Source organism: Macaca thibetana, chromosome 16 (genome assembly GCF_024542745.1).
Source record: "Macaca thibetana thibetana isolate TM-01 chromosome 16, ASM2454274v1, whole genome shotgun sequence".
NCBI classification, from domain to species: domain Eukaryota; kingdom Metazoa; phylum Chordata; class Mammalia; order Primates; family Cercopithecidae; genus Macaca; species Macaca thibetana.
The window spans coordinates 72,523,481-72,542,429 of NC_065593.1; the positions used below are offsets into that span (position 1 = coordinate 72,523,481).

Consider the following 18,949-nt stretch of genomic DNA (forward strand, 5'->3'; position numbering starts at 1 on the left):
CGCCATGAGGATTCTACCCTCATGAGTGGATAATGTGATTTTACAGGAGTGGGCTCCTTAGCATGAGAGTGGGCTGTTAGAAGAGTGAATTCAGTCCTCTCTTGCCGTTGCTTTTGCTTACACTCTCATGCCCTTCTGCCTTCCACCATGGGATGATGCAGCCTGAAGACCATCACCATATACCAGCCCCTTAATCTTAGACTTTCTAGTCTCCAGAACTGTAAGAAATTAATCTCTGTTCTTTATAAATTACCCAGTCTCAGGTATTCTGTTACAGCAACACAAAACAGACTAAGACAAACCTAAGAGAAAGGAGAAAATATTGCCACCATTTCTTACCATGTTGTCTTACCTCTTATAGCACCATTTCAGAACAGCGAAGGAGAACTGTTAATTAGTTTACATCTTTCTTTCACTTCATATTTCTCTCTTTTTTTTAAAATTTGGGGACAGAATCTGACTTTGTTACCTAGGCTATAGTGCAATGGCATGATATTGGCTCACTGCCACCTCCGCCTCCTGGGTTCAAGTGTTTTTCCTGCCTCAGCCTCCCAAGTAGCTGGGATTACAGTTGCGTGCCACCACACCTGGCTAATTTTTGTATTTTTAGTAGATGCAGGGTTTCACCATGTTGGCCAGGCTGGTCTTCAACTCCCAACCTCAGGTGATCTGCCTGCCTCAGCCTCCCGTAGTGCTAGGATTACAGGCGTGAGCCACCATGTCCGGCTCCGTATTTCTTGACTGTGTAAATTAATCTTGATTCTCTGTGCTGCCTTCACACACATACTCTCTCACACTCACGTGCACACATGGAAGTGTGAGGGAGTATACCAACCATTGTCTAATAAGATAGGCCTTAACTTCTCTTTCCATAATTCCTGCATGAGACCCGCCTCCATGTAGCCATGAATGAAAATTTATTTTAAATGTTCATTAACATTATTGAAAGAGATATTTTATGGTTTGAATCTGTTGATAAGCTCTACTTGGAAAGCAATTGGTTTAAAGTCCATTGTAATTTTCAGTGCAATGTGTTTCCTTCTGGTTCCAGGTGATTTTAAAGTCTTTATTGTCCCAATGGTGTGTTCAAACAGACTTTTATATTAATTAGTATATAATATTTCATGTTACTTTCAAAAACGACATTTAGTTTCATTTTAAATACTCTGATGTTTTTTGAATGTGCATATTCTTCAACACAAGTTAGTATGTATCTTTATGTAACTTACATGGGAGTTTATTCACTTAAAAAAAAGTTTTGTTGGCCATTCACAGTGGCTTACCTTTGTAATCTCCCAGCACTTTCGGAGGCTGAGGTGGGTGGATCACCTGAGATCAAGAGCTTAAGACTAGCCTGGCCAACATGTCAAAACCGTGTTTCTACTAAAAATACAAAAATTAGCCGGGCATGGTGGGCACGTGTAATCCCAGCTACTTGGGAGGCTGAGGCAGGAGAATTCTTGAACCCGGGAGGCAAAGGTTGCAGTGAGCCAAGATCATGCCACTGTACTCCAGACTGGGCGATAGAGTGAGACTCCGTCTCAAAAAAAAAAAGTGTTGTTGTTTCCAGCTTGTATTAAAGGCAGAAAAATACAATTTTTAGCTCAATGAAGTGGAAGTGATATAATGGTTTAATTTTTGTTGTGTGTATATTTGATTTACTTTCACTATTCTAGTTTTTATATATTTTGTATGTAAAATATTCAAACTAGTTTTCTACTTCTACTTAGGTTCAACCTTAAAGTGCAATTGCAGATTCTAGCAAGCTTCATGCTCACTGGCGTTTCTGGAGGTGCAAAGTATGCTCAGAATGGACAACTTTTTGGTCGCTTTAAGCTTACTGAAACACTTTCTGAAGATACTTTGGCTGGACGACTGGTGATGACCAAAGTCAATGCTGTTTATTTATTACCAGTCCCTAAACAGAAGTTAGGACAGACCCAGGGAACCAAAGAGAAGGTTTATGAAGCTACTATTGAAGAAAAAACAAAGGAATATATATTTTTAAGGCTATCTAGGGAATGCTGTGAAGAACTTAATCTTCGGCCTGACTGTGACACACAGGTATGTTTTATGGTTGCAGTTTAACCAAAGTGGTCTGTAGCCTCATTATCGGCTCATAGTCTTCCTCTGGCTTAGTTTTTCTTTTGCCATAAACGAAAGCAAAGCTGACTTTGAAGTCTACGGTGGTAGGTTGAGAATTGGACGTGTAGCAACTCCCAGAGAAAAGTGATTCTTTTAAATTTAAGTAACATTTAGAATGTTCTAGTGTTATACAAGGTCGAGCTTTCTGATTAGAGTTTTAAATCAGTAATGGAAGAAAAGATGAAAAGAAATTAAGCTACCTCCTGGGACCTCTCTCATCTGCAGTTGTATCTGTTCCTGTTCTCTCTATCTTTATGGGGTTTTAGGTGAATTATGTCTTCAGTCTGCCATATTTAACTGGAAGATTAATCTTTTTTTCTTTGTAAACATAAAACTTGGTGAATATTATTTATTCATTGCAAATTGATAGAGTGTCATAGGGCTAATCATCTCTCACGACTGGATACTTCACATGTTCGGATTTTTTGCTAATGTATTTTCATGCGAATGGTAGAGTCAAGTAGCCTTTATCTAGAGATTAGGTAACTTATAAATATGTCTGTTTCTTAATATGTAAAATGATGTTAATAATAGTATATATATCATTGGTACTATGAAATGAGATAATCCATAGTAAAGTACTTGTTACAGTGCCTGGTTATAAATGAACAAAGCAAATATTCATCGTAATTATGGTTAGACTATGATTATACTTTGAAAGAATCTCTGCACTTATTATCCCAAACAGATTCCTCCCAAAGTATTCTAGCGAGCTGCCAGCATTGATGTTTGCTTTCATGCGGTTTTTTAAAAAATTCATTTTGTGTTTCAGGTTGAACTTCAGTTTCAGTTAAATCGATTACCCCTCTGTGAAATGCACTATGCACTAGACAGGATCAAGGACAATGGGGTTTTGTTTCCAGACATCAGTATGACTCCCACCATACCGTGGAGTCCTAACAGGTACTCTAAGGCGTTGTCTTATTAAAGGAAGGTTAATATTAAATTGAATATCTGTATAAGATAATTCAAGCATAGTTTTATAAGAAAGTTTGCCTTTGCTTTTCAGGAGACATTAGTTTAGAAAGGAGAGTAAAAGAACACTTAAAATGAAACATTGGAGGTTCATCATCTATTTACTTTTTCTTGGAGTCTAAATGAATTCCACTGCTTTTCTCAACAGCCTTAATTTGATAGGATGCCAAGCAATTTAGGAATATTTCCAAGTAGAAGTTGAATGGGGAAATTAGGGCCTTTCTGAAGTGGTTCCAGTAGTTAATTTAAAACAATTTTTATTTATTTAGAGTTAGGGTCTTGCTCTGTCACCCAGGCTGAAGTGTAGTGGCGTGATCATTGCTCACTACAGCCTTGCACTCCTGGGCTCAAGCAACTCTCCTGCCTCAGCCTCTGAGTGACTAGGATTTTAGACACATACCATTGTGTCTGGCTGATTAAAAAAAATTTTTTTGTAGGCAGGGGTCTTGCTATCTTGTCCATGCTGGTCTCGAAATCTGGCCTCAAGTGACCTTCCTGCCTTGGCTTCCCGAAGTTCTGGGATGTGAGCTACTGCACCTGTCCTAATTTAAAATACTTTTTAAAGATAGGTGAGAGTTTTATAAATGAGCAAAATGGACAAATTACAATAGAAGAAACTGCTTCAGAAACTTCTGTCCAGTTAATGGTCATATAAATATTGTTCTGCCTAAATTTTTTTGGGGAAGAAGGTACTTCCATTTTGTTATAAGCATGGATGACTGAGAGCTGTATGCCTGTATCTGCCTTTTCATCTCTTCACTGGGTTTTATGCCCTTAGTGCCTGCCCATGCTCAACTCACAACACCTTTTTTTCTTTTTTAATCTCAGTGGCTCTACAAAATAGAAGTTTATTTATCACTTTCAATTTAATCATGGTAGGGTGGCCCTTTCCATGACTGATGGAGCCTCTGGGATCTTCAGTGAGTGGTTTCCAGGGTCACCCTGGGTGTTGACATTCAGCTGACTGATGGGGGAAGAGTGAGCACAAAGGGTCGTGTGGGAAGCTTTTATGGGCCAGGCCTAGAAGTGGCATATATCACTTCCCTCACATTCCATTTCTTATGGTCGTAAAAGCAGAACAACACGAAATATGCCTTACAACACAAGGCCTCAGTCATTTTTCCCTTGTTTTGCTTACTCTTACTGTGCTGTCCCCCTCTGTTCTTTTTACTGCCAAAATTCTTGAGAGGGAATAGTCTGTGTATTTCCAGTATTCTTTCTTACTCACTCTGTAACCTCTGTTTTCCTCTTGTGTGCTATCCTGAAAGTGATTGGTGATCTACTAATTGTAAAAATCCAGTGACATCTCCTCAGTTCTCTTTGGACTCAGCTCCTCTTCATGCTTCCTTTTCTTTTCTTTCTCAGAGCCAGTGCTGCTTTTAGACCTGGAGTATTTCAGTAGCTTTGCCGTCTGTGGCTGTGTTTTCTGGCTCATCTCAAATATTTCTCCTAGAGTTAGTTTTCTGAAATAATCATGTCATTTCACTGCTCACAAATCTCTGATGGCTTCTCCTCGATATGTAGATAAAGGGTGAGCAGTCTAAGCCGAAGCGCCCGTGTATGGCCTCGTTGACTGTGCTTTCCTGCGGTATCCTTTCAGATTTCTTTTATTTTTTTCTGCTTGACACTCCTTTTCTCCCTCTAAATCCCCATGTTTTAGTAATATTGAATTACCTTGAAGTTTGTTTAATTTGCCATATACTTATTTGCCTCCTTATCTTTCTGTTATTCTTCTTAAAAAGTTTTTAATTGTGGTAAAATCCACATAACGTAAAATGTACCCTCTTTACCATTTTAAATGTACAATTCCATAGTGTTAAATATATTCACATTGTTGTGCAATCTCCAGAACTTTTTTCTCTTGCAAAACTGATGCTGTACACCCATCAGACAACTCCGCATTTCTCCTTTCCTGCAGCCTTGCCGCCTCTTTAAGTGATTTTTTCTCTCATATAATCTTTGCCCAATGTTAGTTCACTGAAGAGCTCTCTGTCCTTTAATATTTAGTCCAGCTCGTATGCTCTGGATTAAAGGGTCAGCAGATGAACCTGACGCTTTCATGTCAATATTTTAACAACTATTTGTTGAGTGCCTGACATGTACTAGGTTCGGTTTTGTGCTTTAAAGTATAATTTCTCTAAATTTGTCAATTCATGTACGTTTCTAGACTGTTTTTCTTGGTAAACTCTGAACTTTGTACAGAAAGAGACCATGTCTTATTTTTCTTCGAATACCCATAGAGTTTTACACATTATTCATATTCAGCACATTTAAGTTAATAAGAATTTCAAGTTTAAAGAAGAAAAGTTTCAATTGTGAGGCCATACCAGTAAGCTTGTAGGCACATTTACTGGTTATGCTCACTTCTGAAAATTATATTGTGTATAACATAGTATATTTAAATACTACTGACTGTAAGTTTTAGCTGCAAAAGTAAGCAAACTTTCAAGCAAGAAAATATTTTTATACCACTGTAATTTAAATAGCAATTAAAAGGTATCTGGGTCTAGGAACATACTGAGTTGTGGTCATGGGCTCACACCTGTAATCCTAGCACTTTGGGAGGCCGAGGTGGGAGGATTGCTTAAGCTCAGGAGTTAGAGTCCAGCCTTAGCAATATAGTGAGACCCCCATCTCTATACATAAATAAAGAAATAAGTAAAATTAAAATTACCTGGGTGTGGTGGCACACGCCTGTAGTCTCAGCTAGGTAGGAGGCTGAGGTGGGAATATTGCTTGAGCCTAATAGTTTGAGGTTGCAGTGAGCCACAATTGTGCCAGAATATATTTTCTGGACTAGTGTAGAATATAGATAGATAAATGAAATTGAGAAATTGTTCTTGAGCATATAGTCTGTAAATTAGTTATAACTACATTAGGTCAGGGGAAGAAAGGACTTCGAATTAGTTTAGCTCTGGGAATGAAATGAAGTATTTCATTCAGAATAAACTTGAGATTTTATATTGTTTTAAATTTTGAAAATCAGAAGTTCCTCTTAGCATGTATATTGTAAATCTTCTTTCCCTTATTAAGTGGACAGTTCGATAAATAAATACAATTTGTTCCATTCACTGGCTTTCTATAAATGTTCATCATGATATCTATCTCATTCATGAAAGTCCCCAGATTTGAAAGATGAGAGGACTCATGAAAGTCCCCAGATTTGAAAGATGAGAGGACTCATGAAAGTCCCCAGATTTGAAAGATGAGAGGGTATTTTAAGAACTTTTTGCTTTAAAAGTGTGTACTAGTCAAGTAATATCTCATTTTTCTGTAATCTCTAGAAAATATTGTAGTAACAGAAGCTAACCTTAATTGAACTTTTGTTGCTCAATTATTTTTCTAAACAGCTTTACATGTATTATCCCACTTGATCTTTAAAATCACCATCTGACGCAAATGTCATTATCTTCATGCACAGATAAAGGAACCATTGGGGACAGGTATCATAGAATCATAGTAGTCAGGTATAGATTCAGTTAGCAGTTTACTGAACTGATTGTGACTTTAAAAGGTGGAGTTATCAGCCTAGAGATACATGGTCCAGGACTGTGCAGGAGCTCTGCAGGGCCATCAAGGACAGACACCTCCCCCTGCTTTCTACCATGTAGGGCATGTTTGTTTTCTTCCTGATGTGTTTTGCCTCATGCAAAATATAAGATGATTGCTGTAGTTTATTTACCATAAGCTTTTTCTGGTCAGCTGAGGAAGGAAGTGATGAGCAAGAAGGGCTCTTTTTAGTTAAAAATACATATATATAAAATAAGTGAGGCTTTGTTTTTATTTTATTGTGTATGGAAGTCCTTCTGAGGACTTCCTCCCCCATCTAATTGACCAGAATTGGGTCTATAGCACAGGAGGCTGGGAGATGGAGCGTTATAGCTGACTAGGCTCAACAGTAAAGGAAGGCAGGGGAGAAGGCTGCTCTGATGGTTTTAGGGTAACCATTCCACCCAGTGCTACATGCAGTAGGTCTGGACTTAGCCATCACCTAAAGCAGTTTTCTCATTTATAGAAGATGGAAAATTGCTGGATACTGGCAGAATTATGAATAAATAAGCCAGTTAATGCTGAGGGACTCTGAAATAAAATGTTTGGGGTTTAGCGAATGGCAAATTTCAGAAAAAGAAATATTGGCATGATTACATGGTCAAAATTTGTTTTCTAAAGTTTTACATTTTTTAAGGAGAATTTTGTTGGTTTGAGATTATATGTCATAATTTAACAGTTATTTTATACATATTTGTAGAGATGAGGTCTTGCTATGTTGCTCAGGGTAGTCTTGAACTGCTGATCTCAAATGACATTCCTACCTTGGCCTCCCAAAATGCTGGGATTATAGGTATGAGCCACCACGCCTGGCTAGGTTATAATTTCTTGAAAACTGAAAGTGTTAAGATTTTTCAAAAATAACCAGCTTCTGATTTAAGTACGATATAGCCTCACAGAGAGAATTTTCCTGTCTAAACTCTGTCCTCTATTTCAGGGTTATTTTGCAGGCACTTTTATTTTAAATTTTCTAAGAGTTTCTTTACACACCCTTACTATTTTGATTCACATCCCTCTCATTTTTACCATAGTTGTTGCAATGTATAGTATTTTAACTGTAGTTGTGAGAAAAAATGCTGTTGATTCTCCACTCAGTTTGATCTGTTGCAGCATCTGCTGTCCATTTAAATCTTCGAAACTTAGCCAAGTCATAGAAGGGGCACTAGTAAGATAGATCTCATTACAGTAGCCATCTGTGCGACTGTGACAGGTGTTTTCTACGCTGACCAGTATGATATGTATATTATTTGTGTGTGTGTGTGCAAAAATATTAAAAAACATTTCATTTTGTTTGGCTTTTTATGCCTTTTTACAAGACCTAATCTTTTCTACATTAAGATCTTTGTAAAAATTAGTATCTCTTAACCAGGGACATATAGGTTTGTTCTTTTCCTCTTGTTTTAAACCTTGCCAGCAGATCTTTTAAATAATTAGAATTTGAAATTCAGATCGTTTCCCTTTTGCATTTCATTTGTTATGCAAAAAAAAAGTACTACTTCGTTAATATCAGTAAAAAGTTTTATGATGCTTTTTGTAACAGAGGGAAATTACATTTTTGAAACATTGCCATTTCTACTTAAAGACCTGGCAGCAGCTAGATTCGAAGTATGTGATTTCCTTAGATAAGTTACCAAAATCTTTTTGTATGTAGAATAGGACAAGATAAAATTAATTTTGATTTACATGTTAAAACACTCTACACTGACTCTGTTGGGTAACTTTCTAAAAAGTAGCTTTAGAATAAGCATTTGTTTTTATAGATGCTGTGCTATTTCAGTGGTTTTAATGGTTCACTGAAATTCAGGATACTCTTGTGTTGTGTTCTGTTTATTAACAAGATGCATATGTTTAAAATAAATTTTTGTTTTCCATAGACAATGGGATGAACAGTTGGATCCTCGACTAAATGCAAAACAGAAAGAGGCTGTTCTGGCCATTACCACTCCACTTGCAATCCAGCTGCCGCCTGTGCTTATCATCGGACCCTATGGGACAGGCAAAACGTTCACTCTAGCTCAGGCTGTCAAACATATTCTGCAGCAACAGGAGACTAGGTGAGAGGGTGGGAAGCGTGCTCATATTTCCCTGGTAGGGTACTACCTCTGTTCTTGTTTTAAATGCAAAATGAGGGCTAGCAAGACAGTTTTCATGCAGCTCTTAAACATGAAAAAGAAAAGGAAAAGCCGTAAATCCAAACCCCAGAGCACTAAAAATTTGAATTCTCTTAAAACATACTGTTTTTAAAATTGGTAGTATAGACAGTAAGTTTTAAAATAGTTTTTAAATAGCCATCAGAGCAAGTTTGCTATGGAATTGTGCTATCTATTAGAGCCAAAAGACTTGGGTTTAAACGTATGTATATATATTTTATATGATAGATTTAAAAATAATTTTGGGGTACTTCCTTTTTAACTTAATTTCCTAAAGGTATCACTGAATAGTGCTAGGGATTACTGAGTAGGATGAGGGAATTGTATAATGTTAGGATGGCCACTGCTTTTTTTTTTCGGTATTATACTGCTTGAATAGTTTTGTGTTTTATCATTCTTTTTATTTGCACCATTTATTTCAGCAGGATTCTCATTTGCACCCATTCTAATAGTGCTGCTGATCTCTACATAAAGGATTATTTACATCCATATGTAGAAGCAGGCAATCCCCAGGCAAGACCTCTCAGGTATTTTTTTTAAGGCTTATTATGTATCTGTATCATACTTTATTATTCTTAAGAAAAGGTGTCTGTAAAGATTTTAGTAACTTTGGAAATACCAAAGTCTTTAACTGTGCATTGACATTTAGAGGTTATGTCTTTTGAAGAAACTGTTTAAATTAAGGAAAAATGTAAAAATCTTTGACTATTCATTTCTTAAACATTAAGTAAGAGAAAGACATCCTTTTTTAAGTTTTGTGTGTAAAGTGTTGTTTCAACCTGAGTAGATTTTGATATGTACCTCTAAAAGCTAGTATGATGAAATAACATAATATGATAATTTAAATTAAATCTAGTTCAGTTAAAATTCTAGTATATTTTGCATGGCAGATTAGTCATGCAGTGGACAGTTCTTTATGAAAATAAAATTTTGGCTGTGATGCAGGTAATTTCATAGAAGCTACACATTAAACATGAAATACTGAAATGATTTCTGCAACAAAATGTACTTGACTGGTATTTAACAACTTTTGCTACCATTTAAGTGTCAAAGAAAATTTAAGGTTGATATAGAAAGGTCCTCTGAGTATATATGAACATGAAATGTACTTAAATATAGGATGTGGGGGAATAGAAATCCTTTTCTTCAGAAAACAATAAAGAATCATCAAATTGTTGTTTATTATACCATTTGCTTTCATTGTTATATGGATTAATGTTCAGTTTTGCCATTTTACAAACTAATATGTCATGCCCTAGGTTGTTTGAATACAGTTGTTTATAAATTAATTTCTAACTGCACTTTTGAATCATTAAGTCACTAACTTTTTATTTCTACTAGAGCTCAAGCATGGGAAATGAAATTATGTTATTTAATTCTTCAGTAATCATAACCAAAGCTGTTTGAATGATCTTAGAATTCCATTAAAAAAAAAAAGAGGAAAAAAGTGGTGTGACCTATTAACACAGGTTTTTTTTGCCATATTTTATTTTCACTCTGGAAGATTAAGAAGCAGTAATTATTTTAAATAGAATCTGGTTGTATTTAATAAGAAAATATTACATATATACAATCATTATCACTATAAATGAAAACATGGTATTTATTGAAGGATACATTCATCAATAAATAGTTTGATTCAGAATCTAATCTCTTCCAGCTCATAAGTGAAAGTTGAGTAGTTACCTTTTTTGCTATAGGTATTCTTACTCTAATGATATGAGTGGTTTGTTTTGTTCACTTATATTGTTGGTAGAGTGCGCATGTGTGTTCCATAGGAAGTGTGACCTCAGTTATCATGGTGTACTTGGTGTGAAAACAGTGGGGTAAAGCCCACTCAAATCTTGGTTGACTTAGTATAGGCTATTTGACATTTGGGGCTGTAGAGCTGTTGCTGATGAACACTAAATGCGTCACTCAACTAGCTTATATTTAGCTTTTTCCATGTAAAATTATTTTTTGGAGGTTATAATCCAACATGTGGTGCATCTCGATATGCAGAATAAGAAGTTATGTTCAGTAGGGTACATGTATCATTGTGGCCCAAATATTGAAACTTGCCCTTTATCAGAAATTCTCACCTCTCTGTAAGTCTCAAAAGTGGTTCAACCCAAGATGGAAAAACATTTATAAATATATTCAAATGCAAACTTCATGTGGTTTCATTTAGTAAATGGAACAAAGTAAGAAAAAGTCTGACTTCCCAAATATTTGCTTTATGTAGTCCTACATTTTCACCATAGTTTTTCTCTTTGGGAAAGGTGTTAACTTGCAAATGTATTTCCTCAGAGTATTTATGCATTGAATTGTTAAGATTTATTAGCACTATCTAATATTACATTAACTCAGATTAATTGATAATTTTCCTAATAGACAACAAACATAGGAGGCATGTGAAATGGAATAGAGAAGATTAGAATGACTGAGTGCTGTGGGAAGATTAGCTTTATCTGAATTGTCCCAGGATGCAGAGGAAAGAACACAAGAGGGCACTAAGTGTCTGCTCATGACCATGAAGATGGTTGTCTCTAGGGAGAAAGGCTCATGAAGGGTTTGCTGTCTTCATGATATAGTCTGGAACAGGCCCTGGAAAGTGCTATAGTGTGAAAATAGTCAAAACATTACATAGTGAATACAGTAGTAAATGTGTTTAAATATACATACTTATGATTAAAATTTGTAAAACTCTTTTAGTTGCCAGGAGTTGAGCTGAACTTAAAATATTTGGAGATGGAGATTTTAGAAACCATTTTAGATCCTGCTTAGTTTCAGTTTTTACTTGTTACTTCACTAGAACTAGAAGATTTTAAAATGGAATAGAGGGGAAAACACAGTTTATTTTTGTGTGTGGTTTTCAAGATCAGTATCTGGTTCTGACAGAGTTATGGCTTTGCAGATAGGGGTCATCTATGGAGGGGTGCATTTCTTCCTTTCTGGGAAAATGGAAGGTAATTGTTGTTTTATATTGATCTTCAAAGAAGCATATTCTTCTGTGATCAGGTCATTCTTATTCATAGTATTTTAAGTAATGACATTTTGGGGATTATTTGTTGTGTATAAATTTACTACATGAATAAAATTAGTGAATTAAAATTATATATTACCAGACTCTCTCTTATAATTCATGTGGGATATGTGGATTGATTTCTTTCTGGAAAATATGTAAATTTCTTAATTGGTATTATATTTTATACTGTGAATTTGAAATTGTCTTGTTACTGTCAATTCTCCAATTTAAAAAAATGTTAGCTGTGTTTTAAATAATCTTTTACACAGTGTCTAACTTAAATGTTGCACAAAATGAAAGTGCAGAGAATAAGATCTTTTAAAAGTTGGGACTAGAATATTATACTTTCAAGAAAATTGGCTCAGCGGTCAAGCTTTGTATTCTTACTAGCTTCAACTTGAGGTAACTTTCCAAGGTAAATGTGAAAAAGTCAGCAGTGAGACTTAGAACTTTAATTTCTTTCTTTCTTTTTTTTTTTCCTTTGAGGAAAAAACAGGTGCTTGGAGTTAGTTGATGATATTAGGCCGTTTTTATATTGCTTTAAAAAAATACCTGAGACTAGGTGACTTATAAAGAAAAGAGGTTTAGTTGGCTCATGGTTCTGCAGGCTTTATAGAAAGCATGGTGCTGGCATCTGCTCAGCTTCTAGGGAGGCCTCAGGAAGCTACAGTCATGGTGGAAGGCAAAGGGGGAGTAGGATGTCACATGGTGAAATCAGGGGCGAGTGAGTGTGCGTGTGGGAGGTGCCATATACTTTTAAGATCAGATTTCAGAGCAAAAGCTCACTTATCACCAAGGGGATGGCCCAAGCCCCTCATGAGGGATCTGCCCCCATGATTCAGACACCTCCCACTGGGCCCTACCTCCAACATTGGGGATTCCATTTCAACTTGAGATTTTGATGGGAACAAATATCCATACTGTATAACTGAATAATTTGAAAAACCACCTTTTTTTTTTTTCCTTCAATTTTACAATGAAATACTCATTGGAGCTCAGAGGTGAGGTCTTGGCTGGAGAGAGAAAATGTGTGAGTCACTAGGGTATTGGTGGTGATTGAAGCGTGGGCATGGATGAGATTGTCAGGGGAGAGGAGGGCTGGAGAGTTAGAAGGGAATCAGAGAAAGCTTGAGTCATGGAAGCTGAGGGGAGAGTTCCTGGGAGGGAGCAACAGCGGAACTTTGCATGCTGCCAAGTCAGGTAACTCGATGGGCCTGGAAACATCCGTGTGATTTAGTGATGTGGAAGTTGTTTATGTCCCTTGATTAGATGGAAGGTAAGCCATGTTGAATGAGTAGAGGAGTGAGTAGGAGGTTGGTAACTGGAGAGGACAATCTAGATAATACTTCTAAAAAGAAGCCTGGCTGTGAAAGGAGGGGAGAGGTTGGACAGTGACTGGGAGAATATGAGAATTTAAGTAAAGTTTCTATTTAAACAAGAGAAACTAGAGAATTTTAATTTTAAAAAGCCACCTATAAGTGAGAGGTTAAATTCAAATATTGGTAATTATTTTCCCCATAATGATTCAAATAATTAGCTTTTGTTTTAGATTAGTATTTATGTTTATTAAAGGAAATCACATGTATACACTATTACAGAAGGTCATGTTGTATTTAAAGTTGAGAGCAAAAAAAATTTTTTTTTTTCAATTAACCTAGCCACTGTTCACCAAGTATCATTCCCAAGGGAATTTTTGACTTTTTTAGCAGTTTCTTTTGATACTTCCATTTTTCTAAATTATAAACATAATATATAAAAATTATATATGTGTGTGTATATTATGTATACAAATTATAAATATATAAAATACAAATTATATATGTGTATATATATAACAAATATATATAAACACACATATATCAACTGCTGTGTCTTAATTTGATTTTGGATATTTGTTGACTTTCTGTTGTAGCTTTTTTTTTTTTTTTTTTTTTTGTGAGACAGAGTCTTGCTTTGTTGCCCAAAATAGAGTGCAGTGGGGCTATCTGGGCTCACTGCAACCTCTGCCTCCCGGGTTCAAGTGATTCTCCTGCCTCAGCCTCCTGAGTAGCTGGGATTACAGGCACACGCCACCACGCCCAGTTAACTTTTGTGTTTTTGGTAGAGACAGAGTTGCACCATGTTGACCAGGCTGGCCTCGAACTCCTGGCCTCAGGTGATCCGCCTGTCTTGGCCTCCCAGAGTGTATGGTAGCTTCATTTTTAGTGTTTTTATTATGATGATCCTGTAAATTATTTGCTCCTAACAAATAATATGTATATATGTTTTTGGCTTTGTTCTAGCATTAATACTTACTGTTTTTCATTTGCTTTATTTTCTTTGAACGTCTAATCAGGTCTTTATACCCTAAGTGACTCTGTAAATACCTACTGAAACAAGGGTCTTTATTGTCACAGCTCTTAGATAATTTGTCAGTGCTGTTTTTTTCTCCTGGAAGCTCCCCTTCTGGATTTCACTTGCTCCTCCTTTCTGAACTGGTTGTTCTTTGTTATGCTGACACTTCTCTTTGCCATTATTTTGGAATTTCTTTTTCTTCTCTTCTATATTAGATCCCATTTCCTGGATCTTAGGTCTTCCTCTTTCTTGATTTTCTACCTTGTTTTGATGGTGCACATCCTTTTTTACACACCCTTAACTAGTGCTTTCAACCCTTCTGACAAAGTTCATAGGAGGTAATATTTTTTAGCTTTTGCATATCTGAAAATGCCTTTATTCTGCTATCAGATTTAATAGTTCATCTGGGGGATGGGTAGAATTTTAGTTTTAAAATGTGGCTCATAACTGCCTAGTTTTTCCTTAGTATTTGCTTACCAGTAAGTTGATATTTAGACAGGTAGGCCAGGATCAGAAATAATGAGGATTTTTTTCATGATTAACTTTGATGTATCCAGAGATGTTTTTGTGTGAGCCAGTGCTTGCCTTTTGAAGAAAATGATTGTACATAGCTTACGATATAGAGGTTGTAATTCTTCTGCCAAGTCTAGATTATCTCCATTGTGTAAAATTTCCCCCCTCACCAAATTATCACTTTCAAGTGTGGTCTTGAATTGAAGGAAAAATGGAAAAGTGAACTCAATTTTGGTTTGAAGAATTTAAAACATATTTTGATGTGATTTTTAGTAAAAAATGATTATCAACTTAAGACTTTTATTTTTCTTATTTAAGAAATCAGTAAAGTTGACTTTTAATAGCAATTTGCAAGATTTATTACTATAATAGAATTCCAATGTCTAAGAAAAACAAAGAAACAGAAAGTTACTTAGTAATTAATATCAGACAGTAAAAATAACTACTCTTTTATTTTTTATTTATTTATTTTTTTTGAGACGGAGTCTTGCTTTGTCGCCCAGGCTGGAGTGCAGTGGCGCGATCTCCACTTGCTGCAAGCTCCGCCTCCCGGGTTCACGCCATTCTCCTGCCTCAGCCTCCCAAGTAGCTGGGACTACAGGCGCCCGCCACCACACCTGGCTGATTTTTTGTATTTTTAGTAGAGACGGGGTTTCACCGTGTTAGCCAGGATGGTCTCGATCTTCTGACCTCGTGATCCGCCCGTCTCCGCCTCCCAAAGTGCTGGGATTACAGGCATGAGCCGTGCCCGGCCTTTTATTTTACATTCTAAATTAAAAAAAAATTTTTTTTTTTGAGACACAGTCTCTTTCTGTCACCCAGGATGGAGTGCAGTGGTGTCATCTCAGCTCACTGCAGCCTCCACCTCCTGGGTTCAAGTGATTCTTGTGCCTCAACCTCCCAAGTAGCTGGGACTACAGGTTTATGCCACCACGCCAGGCTAATTTTTGTATTTTTAGTAGAGATGGGGTTTTGCCATGTTGGCCAGGCTGGTCTTGAACTCCTGGCCTCAAGTGATCCACCCACCTCTGCCTTCCAAAGTGCTGGAATTACAGGTGTGAGCCATCGTGCGTGGCCAAAATATTAATAATTCTCTTTTAAAAACCTTTTTGGTTTGCTTCCAAAAATAATTTAAGATTGCTTTCATAAAATATGCAGAGGCCATAAAATTGAGAAACATTAACACAAAGTAAGAGACAAGAGCCTAGTAACAAATGGTGGCTCTTTGAGAAAAGGAAATTGTTACCAAAATGTTAGACTAACTGAAGGCATGCCAATTAAGCACCAGATTTTGCTCTTACTTTTTTAGAAGCTGCGTATAAATTATTCTTTTGTTCCATATGATGACTTATTAAATAAAATATTTCACACAATATGTGCTTTTAGATGGAATAAACAACAGATCTTTTAAGTAATTGTTTTGATTGCCTATATTCATATCATGATGCTACCTTTTTGCGTTTGCGCAGTGTACATTGAATATTTACTGAGTGTTTAGAAATGCTGGTTTTAGTTTCAGCTTTGCTGTGGGTGAAGGGAAGTGGGGGGCTTCGGTTTGTTGGTGCTGCCAGGCATTATGCTACATATTATACATCTGTTATCTCATTTAATTTCCCCAAATCCTTGAGAAGTTGAATTATTATATTCATTTTGGAAATAAGAAATGAAGCTTAGAGAGGGGAAGAACACAGGTTTAAATCCTGGCTGTAAGCTCTTTGGGCTTCGGTTTTCCTAACTAGGAAAGAGGAATAGTAGTGATGAAAATAACAATCATCTGGTGATCTTTGTAATTTTACCGATGGAGTAGAAGCCATCAGAAGAGAATGCCCACATCTTCTCTTTGATAGATCATCTGACTTGCATCTCCTAAATAACTGCTTTCCCTCCCATTCTAAACTGTTCTTTTCTTTTCTAGGGACCAACCTCTCTACTTGTGAATGAGCTCTCATCCTTTCCTGGATACACAGCTTCTTCTTTCCTCCATAGTTTTTTCTTTGTATAGCATGAAAATATACTATTGTCTTATTAAAAAAAAACAAAAACAAAAACTCACCTTCACCTGACCTGCATGCCTTTAAGCAAAACTTATCTAGACAGTTGTCTATATGTACTCCCTGGCACTATCTCCTCTCTTCTCTTTCTTTCTTAAGCTCAAGCTAATCAGATTTCCATCTGTACTTTTACACTAAAACCATCATATTGAGGTTCATCATATTGGTTTTCTTGCTGTTAAGTCCTGTGGTCAGTCTTCATTTTACTTAAGCCTCTTAGCAGCATTTAACACAGTTATTCCTATCTATTTCTATCTGAAACACTTGCTTCATTTTACTTCCAATACCCCACGCTCTCCAGAGTTCTATATCTTTGTTCCTTCCCAGTCTCCTTTCCCAGCCTCTGAATGTTGGAGTGGTCCATCAGTCATTCTTCCTTCCACTAGGTTTTTTTTTTTTTTTTTTTTTTTTTTTTTTAATCTACTTTTATTCTCTAATCTCATCTAGTCTCAAGGTTTAGTATTATCCCAATTGTAGCTATCTTGCCCCAGGCATTCTCCTGAACTCCATACTTATGTATTGCCTTGCTTACTAGATATATCTACTTGGATATCTACTGAATATGCCCAGAACGAAACTCTCAATTCCCACCCCAAATCCATTCCTCTTTTTCACCACCTTTGCAAAAGCCACCACCATTTATCCAGTTTCAGAGGCATGGAATCATTCCTTCTCTTAAATTCCACTTCTAGTTCATCAGTAAATTCTGTTGGCATTACTCTCAAAATGTCTAGGGAATCTGACCATTGTCACATCTCTGCTGTTGGCCTAGTCCAAGCTACGATCTGCTCTTGTCTGCAGTCTTAACAGTAACCTTGTAACTGGTCTCCTTGCTTCCACCCCCTGCTCCTTCCTCCATGCCGTTCAGTGTTGTATTGGAGCCAACTTGTATTGGTTTGTTAGAGCTAATCATGTGTACGACTTCTCAGGTTCACGTTCAGTGACATGCTGGTAGCTTGAAATCGCCATGACAATTTTACACCACAAATCAGCAAACACTACAAACCAAAATCCCCTCCTCTTCCTAGCCCAGGAGCTAGGTGTTAAACATTTGCCAGCACACCACTGTCCACCCCCACTGTATATGTTCTGCCCAGAGAAACAGAATAGTCCTTTAACAAAATAAGTCGTATGGTGTCACTGCCCTGTTGGAACTCTCTGATGGCTTTTCATCAAACTCAGAGTAAACCCAAGGATTGCTCACAAGCCCTATGTGATCTGCCTCTGTGCTGGAGCATAGTAGATACCTAAAGAATCTTTGTTACTTGGGTAGGTTAGAGATGGGTGGGTGGATGAGTAGATGGATGGATGAGTAATTTCTGTACCATTTTAATAATCTATTGCATGAGGCCTATTAATATTTTTCTTTTGCAAATAATGGAAGTACTTAGACTTTCCAGTTGTTCAAATTTTAAATTTATTCTTAAATTTCCAGAACCTCAGAGGTCTATTTAAGTATAGGTATAAGAATATAGTCTAATATAAAATGAAAATAACCTTTGAATTCCTGTTATAAGTATGCAATTCACTGTTTTTTGTTAGCATAAATAGTTAAAATAGGAGTCAGTGTATTTTTGTAAGAACAGTCTAGAAAAAGGTAATTCCAGAATGGGAATGTTTTGAACTTAAAAAACTGTAATGCTTATAAATCTTATGTTTATACGATTCTGTTGCAAGATTACTGTGAGCACTTAAAAATAGGCATTTATTTTGTGGAATTGCATATACTTCTATGTCATTTTTTTGGTAGAGAGTCACAGTGGATATAGTGGCAGTTGTATGTTAAATTCTAATTCAATAGAATGCTAATGGTTATCAGATTCATTTGTTACTTTTCATATGTTGCAGTCTTAAAATAACAATGTCGGTATTTTAATAACTAGATACTGTTAAGAAATTAGTAAATGTAAATCAGAAATATTGTCTTCTTTTCCAGGGTATATTTCAGAAATCGCTGGGTAAAGACTGTCCACCCAGTTGTGCATCAGTACTGTTTGATCTCAAGTGCACATTCCACCTTTCAGATGCCCCAGAAAGAAGATATTCTTAAACATCGAGTGGTGGTTGTTACATTGAATACTTCCCAGTACCTCTGTCAGTTGGACCTTGAACCTGGTATGCTGACTCAAGACACAGTCTCACAATTTTAGGGCTTATGAATTCAGTTTAGACTGGGATTGGCAAGCTACAGTGTGTGGGCCAAATCTGGCTCACTGCCTGTTTTT

The 18,949-nt window shown here is 36.4% G+C and overlaps 1 protein-coding gene across 3 annotated transcripts in view; it reads left to right on the plus strand.

Annotated features, from left to right (window-relative positions):
• Positions 1-18,949, plus strand: part of HELZ (helicase with zinc finger) — a 176,288-nt gene that overhangs the window by 78,541 nt on the left and 78,798 nt on the right. For 2 of the 3 annotated variants that reach the window (XM_050762384.1, XM_050762385.1), the window contains 5 exons: positions 1,731-2,064; positions 2,918-3,048; positions 8,544-8,723; positions 9,242-9,346; positions 18,661-18,839. In XM_050762384.1, the coding sequence (XP_050618341.1) occupies positions 1,731-2,064; positions 2,918-3,048; positions 8,544-8,723; positions 9,242-9,346; positions 18,661-18,839 (929 nt within the window). The remainder of the gene's footprint in view (positions 1-1,730; positions 2,065-2,917; positions 3,049-8,543; positions 8,724-9,241; positions 9,347-18,660; positions 18,840-18,949) is intronic. The other variant, XM_050762386.1, reaches the window with a different exon arrangement.